Genomic DNA, 12,903 nt, shown 5'->3' with positions numbered 1-12,903 from the left:
GATATGAAGAGCCTACGGCAAGTCTAAATACAAGAACATATCGCCGGTGATAGAAATTGCTATCTGGAAGGTTCATAGTCAATGCTTCGAGAACAAAGCCAAGGACTGCTCTACCCTAAACCTTCTGAAATAAGCTTAATGACTTTCTTCTCACACAGACCAGGGGTCCTCTCTGGGTACTACTGTGACAAAAGGCTTGTGAGGGGAGTCAGGAAGACAATGTGGGAACTGAGGACTTCTTGAGAAATTTGATATCCCAGGCAGGAATCCTTTCCTTAACTCACATAATTGATCTCTTTGGGTTTCCCAAAGGGTTTCTCTGGGTCCACAGATCTCATCCCTCCTCTAGCCTTATCCTAAATTCACATAAATTCAGGAATGGGCAACACAGATCTGCTCTTTCTTTTTCGAAAAGGAGGAGGGAGGCGGGAAGAGAAATCTCTAAGGAGCAACTTTGGGAGAGGCAGATGATAGCAGGCTGTGCGGTTTTTCATGCAAATGTCAATACATTTTAAGGGAAGGAAGCTGTAACATTTTGCCTCTGATTCAGACTTAATCTATACTTCACCATTTGTAGATATACATGAGATTATTAAAAGATTTAAAAGTTTATGCATGTCGAATCTTTAGAACATATCAAATGTCAGAAAATGTTAACTTTTATTAATATTAGTACTAATAGCGTATCTGATTTTTTAAAAGCATTTCCTGAGATAGTGAAAAGATGCTATGAGTGAATTCCACATTTATTTCATAAAGTTAAATAATTCAGCATAACATTTAACCACTAAAATTTAGGAAATTAAAACCAAAGGAATTGTAAATATTTTGTCCCACCACAGTCTTGTATTTCTGAGTATGTCTAGAATATTTTTAAGGCATAATGGGTGGGAAGGACCTCATGGATAAAAGGAGTGACATATGAATGCAGCCTTTGTTGTTTCGCGTGTGTGTTTTTAAAGGCGACATAGCACTGTGTGTCTAAGACAAAAAGAATACATTTAGTAATATCATTCTTCCAAACTCACTCCCACCCCCATTTACAAACATGGATATGATATTTCATTTTCTTCTAGGAGAGGAGTGAGTCGGCCTCATGAAAATCTTGTATACATTTGAGAGATAGCACCGATGCCGGCCCGGATGGTGACGACTACAGTGACGAGGGTTGCACAGATAATAATATCACCTTGTATTTCCTTTCACTTATCGCAGAGCATTTCATACATATTATTCTCTTTATCCTAAACTGCACTGTTTGTTAGATGGGGGTGTGGGTGTCACTACATACATTTTCCAGGAAGAAAGTGTTTTTCTATCAAAGCACCAGCAACTCGAGGGCAACACCGCACACAGCGGCACACTCATCTACATCATTCAGCATTCTGTCTCCCAAATCTGGCCCATCCTAGGGTTCACTTAGGCATGCTTGCCAATAACATAGATGCTGAGCCTTGTCCCAGAGTCAGTTTTGGACAGTCTGGGAAATCTGTCTTTTGCATTTATTTTCAAATTTCCCTGGAGAATGATTTCAATCTGACAGTTTTGGGAAATTATACCCTTTTTAAAACTCAAGGTGGTGATGAAGGAACCCTGGCTGAAGGCAACTTTGGTGACCTTCAACCTTCTGTTCTCCTAGTAGCTTTTTGAATGTGCTGAAGGACAATAGAATAGTCATGTAATCAGTTCAAAAACCAGCAGGTAGAATGCCACCCTAGCCAAAGGCAACTATTATTTGAAAATACACTGACTGCATCACTGTGGCCCCCTAATATTGAAATTTAGATAGGCAACATCTAATGAGTACCTTTCCTAGGCCCAGACAAACAGACAACTGAGACCCGAGAAATACTCATAGGCTTGTCACTAGATGCTTTATAAAATGATAAAGATATTTGCCTTTGGCAGTCAATCTAAAAATGTCCCAAATTAAATCCAATGTATAATAATTTAAAATCCATTAAATGTGTGTCTATTGCCCTTCGTAGCACTGTAACATATATTCTTTTAAATTAGAAGCATTTCTCTACATTATTAAAATTTTCTCATAAACGCATCATTTAAATAATTTTGCATTATGGAATTTTTTATAACTAAATAGCATTCACATATTATTCAGCATCTGGGTTGTTTTCAGTCTTTTATGCATATATACCATGTTATGATTAGCATCTGGGCACATAACTTCATTTTTTATATCCCCCCCCCACCCGACTCCCCAATCTAATCAACTGCCAAATCTTCTGAAATTCTTATCTCTGAGAAGACTTGCGAATCTAGTCCCTCATCTCCACTCTCAACACCACCAGCCCAATTAATAGCCACATGATATTCAGCGTGTTCTTGGCCTGGGACAGCTTCCTGTCGAGCATGGGACTAACTTCAATCTTCTTTTCAGTCTGTTTTCTATACACCTTCCAAAGCTATTGTTCTGCAACACATACTTGCTCCTTTGCCTAGAAGTGGCTTACGATCTTCCATGGCCCATAAAGTCCCCCATTATCTACAATGACCTCCTGTGCTCTTAATTTACTCTCGAAGTCTGGTGTTCAGTGACTTTTTCAACTCTTTTTGTCCTTTACTATTCCCAGTCACCTGGCATGGATAGGCACTTCATGTCTCCATTTCTCACTCTTTCTGATTGTGTGGCAAGAGGTGATTTCCCCATAAATAGATTTCACCTTCTTTATAGCTCAGCGGGAAGAGTTCCTCAGGTAGAACTCTTGCCCTACCTTCAAATACTGTATTTAAGTTTGCTTCAGCCCTAGGTACTTAGCTTGTACTTATTCATGATAGTTCTCCCCTAGATTGTGAATTTCTTAGTCAGTGGACACATTTTACTCTTCTCATAACCTCTAGCACCTATCTTACTGCATACCATATATAAAATATAGAGAAAGTGTGATGACCAAATGGATGAATATGATGATAAGAATACTAATAAAATTTGAGCAATAACTATACACAGCTAGTAAGAGAAATGCTGGGCTTTCAACCTACATGGTTTGACTCCTAATCTTTTTGCTCTGCTAACTAAATGAATATGTGATCCCATTTAACTATTTCAATGAAAGAGATTAAAAAAAAATACCAGAGCAGATATCCAGGCAATTGAGATAGGATTTGTTTTTCTCCATGATTATGACATCATTTTTTTTTTTTACTATTTATAAAGCCAGATATTACTTTAATCAAAAAGTCACTATGTTGAACCTGGTCTTTTATATATTAATAGACAAAAAAATTACTTATCCAAGTAAAAATACAAGAAGGCAAAACAAGTAGCTTATAAGGAAGAAAACAAATTTAACCTTTCTAAAAATTACAAGTTTAACTAGTAAACAGTCATACTCCATGTACTTTTAGTTCAGTGTTTTTCCTGGAAAAGTCTTCATGACATGGGGATTTTGTAAAAGTAAACACCTTTGGCTCAAGAAAAGTTAGAATACTCAACAGTCATTAGATATATTAAGTATAAAATTAAAACAAGCAAAACCCCAGAAGTCAATCTATAATCATGTACAGAATCTTTATTAGAGCTTACTGAGCACTCCTCATGGAAATGTTGCCACCATCTTTGCTTTTAGCAGGGGGGAGACTTCCATGCAATCACTTGGTCTTCCTGCTCATCTCTACATACTGCCTCAACACACACTTTAGTTCTATGTAGCCTAAAGTCTTACATATAGCCTTTTGTCTTTCTAATATTGGATTAGAAAAAGTGAAAAACAATGTACTCTGTGTTTAATCTATGAGATACTATGTTAAAAGCTCCCACATGTGAACTCATTTCATCTATCTTACACAATGGTTTATTTTTCATTATATATACCACTTGTTCTTATTGTACACACACACAACCTTACAAGGTAGATATATGTAAATAGTAAGTAGTTAACATTGCTGTTACCATAAAATAGTTTATGGTAACTATTCTTTCTGTAACAAGTTCAAAGTGTTAAATGATTAGTCCAAATAATCACCACATGATTGGTCCAGTTAAAATCTCTTCATTATTTCTTTCCCACTCACTGGGTTTTGGGAACTGCTGTGTACTATAGAAGAATAATAAACATGCAAGATTACATTTTTTCTCAAAGCGTTTTGACTAACCAGTATTATTTAGTTTACTTTTAAAATCATCTACTTACTGACCAAAATCTATTTATAATGTACTCATTTTTAGAAGAGTTATGAATATTCACGATAAAACATGAATGGAGACACAGGAAACTTTCTTTTTGGACTAAAACTACGTTTGTGTTGTTTTGTTTGTTACTGCATCATATGTCTCCCTCTGCAGGTAAAGAGCAGGTAATTGTATCAGTTTTATTGTTGGTTGATAGAAGAGCTTGTCTTCTATTGAAAGTCCAAGTCCTTTTTGTCTTAGGTTGCCTATCTTTGGACTCATCTGTGGAATTATAAGATATAATCAAAACAGCTTTAAATATAAAGATCTTGTAGTGAGAAGTTGGGACATAATACTTTCTAATTCTTGAGTCCATGTACAAAAATTCAATACTATATTTATTACTCACAAATTAATATGCTTGAATACTTCTTTTATTCTCTCCAGAATATATACTTCTAGTATGGGTCTGAAGCCTACCCAAATCTGATGGGGCAGGCCTTAGGGCTATAAGAAGAACCCTGGTGTTGAGAAGACCTACATTTATTCGTGGTTCTGCTTCTAAATAGCATTTTCTGTCACTAAATCTCAATTTTATCATCTTAAAAATAGAAAAGTTGAAATGCATTTTCTTTGAATTACATTCCTACATGAAAAACTTCAATCAGAAGATGGTTCAATAAGGGTGGAAGTTAGATACACTGAAAAATGATATTGTGAAGTGATGATGAGGCTGCACAAGATGGCTGCAGGTCACTTTCTTCAGGTAGTTTTTGTCATTTAAAAATGAGTGCTCTGGGCCTCCCCTGGTATGCAGTGGTTGAGTGCTGGGCTGCGAGGCTGCCTGCAGCCTCTGCAGTGCTAGTTTGATCCCAGGCCGCCAGTGAGGATCCCACATGGTGTGACAGACCTCTCCTGCCGCTCCTGCTGCTCCCCTCAGCAGTGTACTTCATCAGTCTGCCTGTTCTGTTTCCCGCTCTGGAGAATTCTCTCACCCTCCTGAGCTTTTGACTGTACCCAGTGCTTGTATAAATAAATAAATTCATAAACAAACAAACAAACAAATAAATAAATCTTAAAAAATAAAGAGTGCTCAAAAGGACTAATTATGCCCCAAGAACATGGCTTTCCTCCCCGGACAGGGCTCACTATCACTGTACAGCTTTGGCCAGGGCATCTCTGACTCTCTGCTGCCCTCTCATGTTTTTTTTTTTTTTTTTAATAATGAACATTATGGTGAGGCTGTTTATTAAGGAGGCAACCACACATACAAGTTCAGCTATAGAAATGTTTGCAAATCAAACTTCATGTGATCTAAAAGGACCATGCGTAATGTCAAAAATGGACATCTGAACAGTTAATAAAAAGTAAATTCAAACATACATAGTTTAGATCATTCTAGAGTTATACAAACATCTGGGACCACAAATGTATCTAATTTCCTTTCAAAAAAACTTTTTTTAAAGTGATGTATTGAGATAATAATTTTAAAAAGTATCTGACAACTATGAATGGTCCCCAGTTTTACAAAATGTGATTTCCAGGGTATAACAACTCAAAAAAGTGAACTCTTCAAAGACACTTTTTAGTGCTGTTATTCACTGCTGTTAAGGACCTGGGCAGGTGAGCCTCGTTTATATGTGGGTTTCTAACTACGTCCTGTCATTATTGTTTGCAAGCAAAATCATAAACGAAAGTCTTCATTTATATCAGAAAACCTGATAGGTCAATCTCCTCTCCCCTATTCTACCAGTTTTCAAATTAGTTTTGGGAACAAACACTGTCAGGCATGGGGTAGGGCCGGAGAAAGAAATGAGTGATTTACGCATAACTGCTGAACTCTGTTCTCACCCAAGTTTATCTCATGAATTATTGCAACAGCACTGAGAATTAGGGATTCATACCTGCATTCTCAAATGGGGAAATAAAATGAATGAGAGAGGGTTTGCATTCAAGTGCCAAATTCACACACCATCCTTCTGTTTTCTCATACTAAAGAACAAGACAGCCATTTAGTAGTAAGGCTCTTTTATAAATGTACATTTGGAAGTTTTATTTTAAAAATGGTTAAGCCACTTTAGAGCTATGTATTTACCTCTTATTTATGGAAATAAAAACTGGAAAGGGAGTAACATGCTCTAACCCGAGTGACATAAAATGGAACTTTCCAGTCTTTAACACATGTCAGATGGAATAAATAACCTCAAAGGGGGAAAGGGTATTTTAAATTCTATGGGAGAATGCTTTAGAAAGCTTAGTATGAAATGTATAGACAGTTGAAATTCTTATCTCTTATTAAAAAAAAAAAACTCAAAGAGTTGACTTATGGAAAATTTATAGTTACTTTTTCCCCTTCAGTGAGCTATGACTCAAAAGTTCTTAGATTTGGAAAATAATCCTGAGTAACAGTATTTTGTACTTATCACAAAGGCTCCAATTCTGTGACTGTGATAAAAGGAAGCCCCATTTTTGTAGGAACAATGAAATTGTGTCCATTTTGACCATTTTGAGGGGAAGTATAATTTTTACTTCTATAATCCTGCAAGCTTTTCCTCCTCTCATTCAGCCAGTTCCTTTTTTTATCTCTCTGGTCTATCCATCACACCTACTTTCCATACAGTGTGGGCCTAGAAACACAACCAAATAACAACACACAACAAAAAACAATGTACTGTTTGTGTAATCTACGAAGAGCCATGTTAAGAGCACCCCTTATTTCATCTGGCAATAACTGGATTATCACCATTTTATAAATGGGGAAACTGAGGCGGAGCAAGGGTATGTAACCTGCCGAGGGCCACCCAGCTATCACGATAGATGGCAGAGCATCCATAGCACAAATCCAGGGCCAGTGGTGTTCCTGGAGCTGCCTGCAGGGGTGCCCTGGACCTGTGCCCCACAGCAGCCTCTGTGACCTGTCATGGATTTAATTCCACACCACACTGTTCCTCTGCACCCTAAACACGATTTCTAGTACATGTTCAAGTGTGTCCCACTGACTACTTCAAACATGTTCCCTGCCCTTCCTAGGACCAGTGCAGCAGCTGGCCAGCTTCAACAGCTGGGAGAGTGAGCGTGGCGGTGGGGCTGGAGTGGTCAGGTGCTGAGGGACCCACATCTTCACTGCATGTCTCAAGTCTTAACATCGGCAGAAGTCTCACTACCATCATTATTATTACTTTGTATGTAAGGGCTCACCTTTTTCTGAATGGGCTGAGAGGGAAACTGTCCCTGCTATTACTGTCTGCTTTCTCCCACCACCTAATCCATTCTTCCACCTCAGTTTGCTACTTCTGGGCAAGGAAAGAGACTCCCATCCTCTAGAAGTTTCATTTTCTGTTGTGTTTGTGATGAATACAGCTGTGCTAGGCAGTTCATGACAGTTAATTAGTTTCCCTTCTAGATATTTCTGTAGCCCCACTGTCCCAGGTCTCAGATTAGGTTCTAGTGGGTACAAATAAGGTCATATTAACTCTAATTTCAAGATTCCAGTGGCTCATTGTTCCCTCTGGTATGGTTCCTGGGCCTCAATAATGTGGGACATTTGGGGGGCAATTCCATGGGCTCTCTCACATGTTCAAGACCAAGTTTGTGCCCTCTGAGTGCAAAGGAACTCTTTAATCAGTACCAGGCACTTGCTAGAGGGCTCAACAGCTACCCTGACCACTGACCACCCCCCACCTCTTGTTGGACACAACCATCTTCACTGGTACCTGCAGCTGCTCTTTTGGGAGAATGCTCCCCTGGGGTATACTCATATCTGACCTCAAACTACAAAAGTTTTCAAGGACCAAAACAGCCCTGCCTTCTTCTTAAACCACAATGTCAGAATCTTGCTGTTTGCAAAAATAGCAGGAGTTCCCCTCTTTATAGGGAACAGACATAGTATCCAGAGCAGGGCTGGGGACCAGGTACCATGTGGTTGGTCACTAGAGACCCCATGCATATATTCACAAGGTCAGCCTACTCATCCCTCAACATAGGTATGTGCATAGAAATCAAGGTACATAGAGATTCCACACCCTGTCTCAGTTCAATTTAGGCTCATTTACATCGTATTTGGATTTCTGGAACAGAAATGTTACTCAGAGAACTTATTTTAACGTGGAGTTAAAAATTGCTAAGAATTTTGGTTATTGTTCATTTCTTGATCAATGTCAAAAGAAAACTCTTAAACCAGACACATATTATGAAATGACAGGGGAAAGTCATCACCACTAAGAACTTGAAAGATAAACATATAAAAGAGAACCAGTCACTGAAACACAAGACACATCATTGAAACACAAGATACAAAACTCAAAAGACATAAGAAGAAACAATGGCACTAACCAGAATCAATACTGATGTGGTGATCACAAACAAGGCTGGCTGAGAAAACCAGACTACTAACCAGACACTTTGAAGCTAAGTTTCAGGCAAAGCGTAGTCACTAAAAACTTAACAAGGAGCTCCCCAGCATGTTATGAGTTAGAGCTCAGGGAAGACACTTGAGTCTTGATGGGTTGGTCTAGTTTGGAGAATATTTTAATTTTCTTCTGGTAATAATTTTAGGAAACATAGGTTTTCTTTTCCAGGCAATTATTTTAATGAATCAATTGGGGTTTCAAGAAATGATTAAATGAGTTCAACTTGGTTTTAGGGTCAGCAAAATGAGATCATTTGTTCTGTTTTTGGTTCAGTTGAGGTCAAGTCCCATGCCTAAAACAGACCTACTAGGAACTGGAGTAATTTTATTTTTCTGTCCTTTATGTCCTTCATCCTTGTTTCCACTTCTTTTCTCCAAACATCTGTTCTTTTGATATCACTGAACTTTTCTGTACTATATAACTACCTCTTCTCTCCCCTCTCAAACTGAATATCTTCTAGTGCTCTGACTCATATCAGGACTAGTAGAATGACATTCCTCCCTATAGACAACTGGGATATTAACCAAGAAGCTACCTTTTATTTAATGCTTTCACGTTCATTAAGCCAAGCTACCATACGTTAACATCATACTGATAACATAAACCTGGGAGCAACAATATCAGTGGTTTGAAGGCAATATTATCTTTCAAAATACAAATGTCCAGAGCAGTACGTGCAGTAAGAACACACATTTAGATTTTTTTTAAAAAAACATTACATCAGGGGCCTCCCCGGTGGCGCAGAGGTTGAGCGCTGGGTTGCGAAGCTGCCCGCAGCCTCTGCAGCACCAGTTCGATTCCCGGCCACCAGGTGAGGGTCCCACATGGCGCGCAGACCTCTCCTGCCGCCCACTGCTCCCCTCAGCAGTGTACTTCCTCACTCTGCCTGTTCTACTCTCTGCTCTGGCTCTGGTGAATTCTCTCACCCTTCCGCACCTCTGACTGTACCCAGTGCTTGTATAAATAAATAAATCTTTAAAAAACAAACAAACAAAAAAGGTATATCAGTAAGTTTCCCAAATCATAAATGAACAGCTTGTGAGAACACCAAGAGAAATGATAGTACAAAGAAGAAAGAATTGGTTTTCTTGACTTTTTAGAACTACAGTATAAAAATCAGTGTTAGGTGACGCTGAATCTTCGAAGATAAGGTTTCTTCCTAAATATGAGAAGAATAAAGCTTCCAGAGCTTTCTTACCTGTTATGGCGGCTTTGCTGATGGATGGTTGATTGCACATGGGTGATCTTCTGACAAAGAGAGAAAGACACACAACAGTAAAAATGTGTGCATGCTGATTTTAAGGACTCTGAGTCATTACAGACAAGCCATTTTAATGTAAAGCATTATTTTTAAGTTAGGACTTGCAAATGAGGAGAGCTTTCAGACTAAGCCAGTCAGGTTCCTAGCTAGCCTTTGCACAAGAGAGCTCAGATTACACATGTCAACAGAGAAAACTGTTAAATCTCATAGTGATGGACTTTGGGGTAAATAAAGTGACTACAAATGTCACAGAGATGTGGTAGAAGAAGCAGCTCTTATTGATTGACTATATTCGATTAAGTCAGAGATTACAAAGCAAACACAAACTTTCTAAATTTGCAAAAGCAATAAATCTATAACTTGTTCTCTAAAACACTGTGAGAGACTTTCACTTTCGGCAAAAGATGTCACAATTGTTTGCACATTATCAGAAGTCAATGACTCTTTGTAACATATTACAATTAGAGAAGCTCTTTAGATCTTTTCCTTTCCATTTTCTTTCTATGAGAAACATCTTTGATACATTCGTTACATGGTAAGATTAATGATCTGTTGCAATAGAGGTCACAGAGACTTTAGAAACATGAAATTTAAATAGATTTATCTTGTATTCTCTAATTTTTCAGTGTTTGCTAAGTGCCACAAAATAATTAAAAACTGCTCGAGGTGAAAAAAATGCGCATTACATGACTAATGTGTTTTCTCTACAGAGTCCAGCACAATATCCAGTATTGAATCAGTGTTTAGTAAATTATGCTGACAGGAATATCATTTATGGCATGTATATTACCATTTTCTGAAATTTAACTATATAAAGTTGTAACAACTGGAATCTTTCAAATCATCTTTAATAATTTTCTAATGTTCTTTTAAAGAAACTAAAAAATAGATGCATGCAAGGATATCTACAATTTTTTTAGGTTTTTATCAGTGGCTAACAATAAGCACACACTGAGAGACACTGCTAAATGACAACTGTAGTCGAATTATCTCATTAAATCCTTACAACGAAACTTAAGGCACGTAGTTTCACAGATGCAGAAAATAAAGCTCTGGAAATCAAACCACTTGTTCAATGTTTAAAAGGTGAGATTTGAGCTAAGGCAATATGATTCCAGGGCCTGTGCTCTCATGTTCAGGATGCTTTTGTAGAACCTGGACTGATGGTCTTACATCTGTGTGATGGCAGGCTTGCATGGCCCTGCTCAAACCTGTCTTCTGAGATGATGGGTCTCTGAGCAGGGCTGGGAGATACTTCAGGAAACAGTTGGTATCCTGTCAGTTCTCATTACTTTGCTTCCAGTCAGCCTCTGGCTCTGCCTCATTGTTCTTAAACTTACTGGTGTCAGTATGGGGTTGAAATTTTGTTTTGGAGGCCTCCCTGATGGTGCAGTGGGTTAAATCTCAGCACTGTGAAGCTGTTGGCAGCCACTGCAGCATAAGTTTGACCCCTGGCCAGGGAGATAACCAACATGGCGCAGCAGACCTCTCCTGACTCTCCTGCTGTTCCCCTTCGCAGTGTATTTCAGTCAATATGCCTGTTCTGCTCCCCACTCTGTCTCTGGTGAATCCTCTTACCCCCGCCACCTCTTACGTATACCCCAGCTCTTGTATGCATAAATGAATTTTAAAAAAAAAGAAATTGTTTTTGGTTGAAACTTGATTATTGATTCATAAAACAAAAAGAATGTTTGGACGTACTACTCTGAAGTAGCTAGGCTCTCTACCAGTAGTGTCTTCATGAAAGTTTATTATTCAAGTAATTTACGTATTTATTATTCCATGTTAGTCCTTGCTCTGTGAAAATTTAGAAAGATTGATATTTGTCTGGAAAAGGTATCAAATGAATATTTTAAAACTCTTATATAGTTTTAGAATACCAAATCATTAATTTGTTCCTTATTATCTTCTTTTAATAGCAATCCTTAATATCAAGTGGCACTTGAGAATTTGATATTTCAACAAGTAAGGCAAGTGGAAAACAGTGTTTGTTCCCTGGTTATGGTGACAAATCATTTACTGAAAAGTGAGGCAGTACTCACTTCTGCAATGGAAAATCTCAAGGGTGAGAAAGAGCAAGATGACATAAATAGTAGTGGGTTAACAAAAGTTAGTACTATGTAGTTGGACATGGTGGTTGGAGTTTCAGATGCATTCTTTCTAAATTCCTTTCATGTAGCAAATAAAAAGGTAGATTGTACAAGGTAGCACATGCCTTCCATGAAATCCAGGGGCGAGCTTAGAAGTGCTCTAGTGAGATAGTGAACACCCAGCAGGGAAACTGTTGATTGCCTCAGCCTTATCATCTGACTGAACAGAAGAGTGTTTAGCTGTACGCAGATTGAATCCTGCTATTCTGTGAGGGTGCACAAATCAGATCACCCCAAGATTCTCAGAACTACTCTCCTCAAGACACCTTGTTCTGGCATGCAGAGCATTTTGAGCTAAGAATAATAAAATCCTTGAGGCTGACAAAAGGCTTCTATCCTTTTCTGAGTCCTTCACCCTTCCCTGACCAAGGAAGAGACTGTCACTTTCTAAGCTTCTCCCTTCTTCCTAATCAGAGAAGCAATCATGGCTCCCCCCTTTATGACCTAGAAGAATGTAATTTGGAGTGGGGGGGGGTGTCTCATCCAGGTGTAGGTTTATCAGTGAACAAGTTTTCTCTCAGAATCTCACCATCAATCTCAGTGAGGATGAGGTCACCCCCTCTTGTCTGTCATAGGAAATTTCCCCCCAATTTCCTTGTCCCTAAAAGCAGGATAAATATCCCTGGACTGTTCCATTAGTCTTTCGAATTTACAGGCATAGTATAGACACTTTATATACATTATTAAATTGATTTTTCCTTGGCTAAATAGTCTGATGCTGCTTTGATTATTTGCCCAGTCTGAGAAGAACTCTCAGTGGTATTCAGATGATTCCTTTATGCCCAGACATCTGATACCTGAGGAGGCTGATAAGGTTTAAATCTGTGAACAAGACGTAAATGAGGAGACACTCCAAAGGCCTTTGCTCAGAGTCTACCACATCAGATTCTTTGCTTAGATGTCACTCTGGGCATCACATAGCAGGTCAAGTTCAGGTTATGATTTCCTGCCCTC

At 38.4% G+C, this 12,903-nt stretch overlaps 1 protein-coding gene across 7 annotated transcripts in view; it reads right to left on the bottom strand.

Moving 5' to 3' along the window:
- The window catches only part of PDE4D (phosphodiesterase 4D), a gene marked incomplete at its 5' end in the record, with an annotated part of 1,035,071 nt that overhangs the window by 169,707 nt on the left and 852,461 nt on the right, over positions 1–12,903 (bottom strand). For all 7 annotated transcript variants that reach the window (XM_084234300.1, XM_084234299.1, XM_084234301.1 and 4 more), the window contains one exon: positions 9,737–9,786. In XM_084234300.1, coding sequence (XP_084090426.1) covers positions 9,737–9,786 — 50 coding nt within the window. The remainder of the gene's footprint in view (positions 1–9,736; positions 9,787–12,903) is intronic.

This window comes from Talpa europaea (genome assembly GCF_964194135.1).
Source record: "Talpa europaea genome assembly, chromosome: 5".
Classification (NCBI taxonomy): domain Eukaryota; kingdom Metazoa; phylum Chordata; class Mammalia; order Eulipotyphla; family Talpidae; genus Talpa; species Talpa europaea.
Note: the sequence above shows the minus strand (reverse complement) of the source record. Positions and strands in the feature narration are given on the sequence as shown.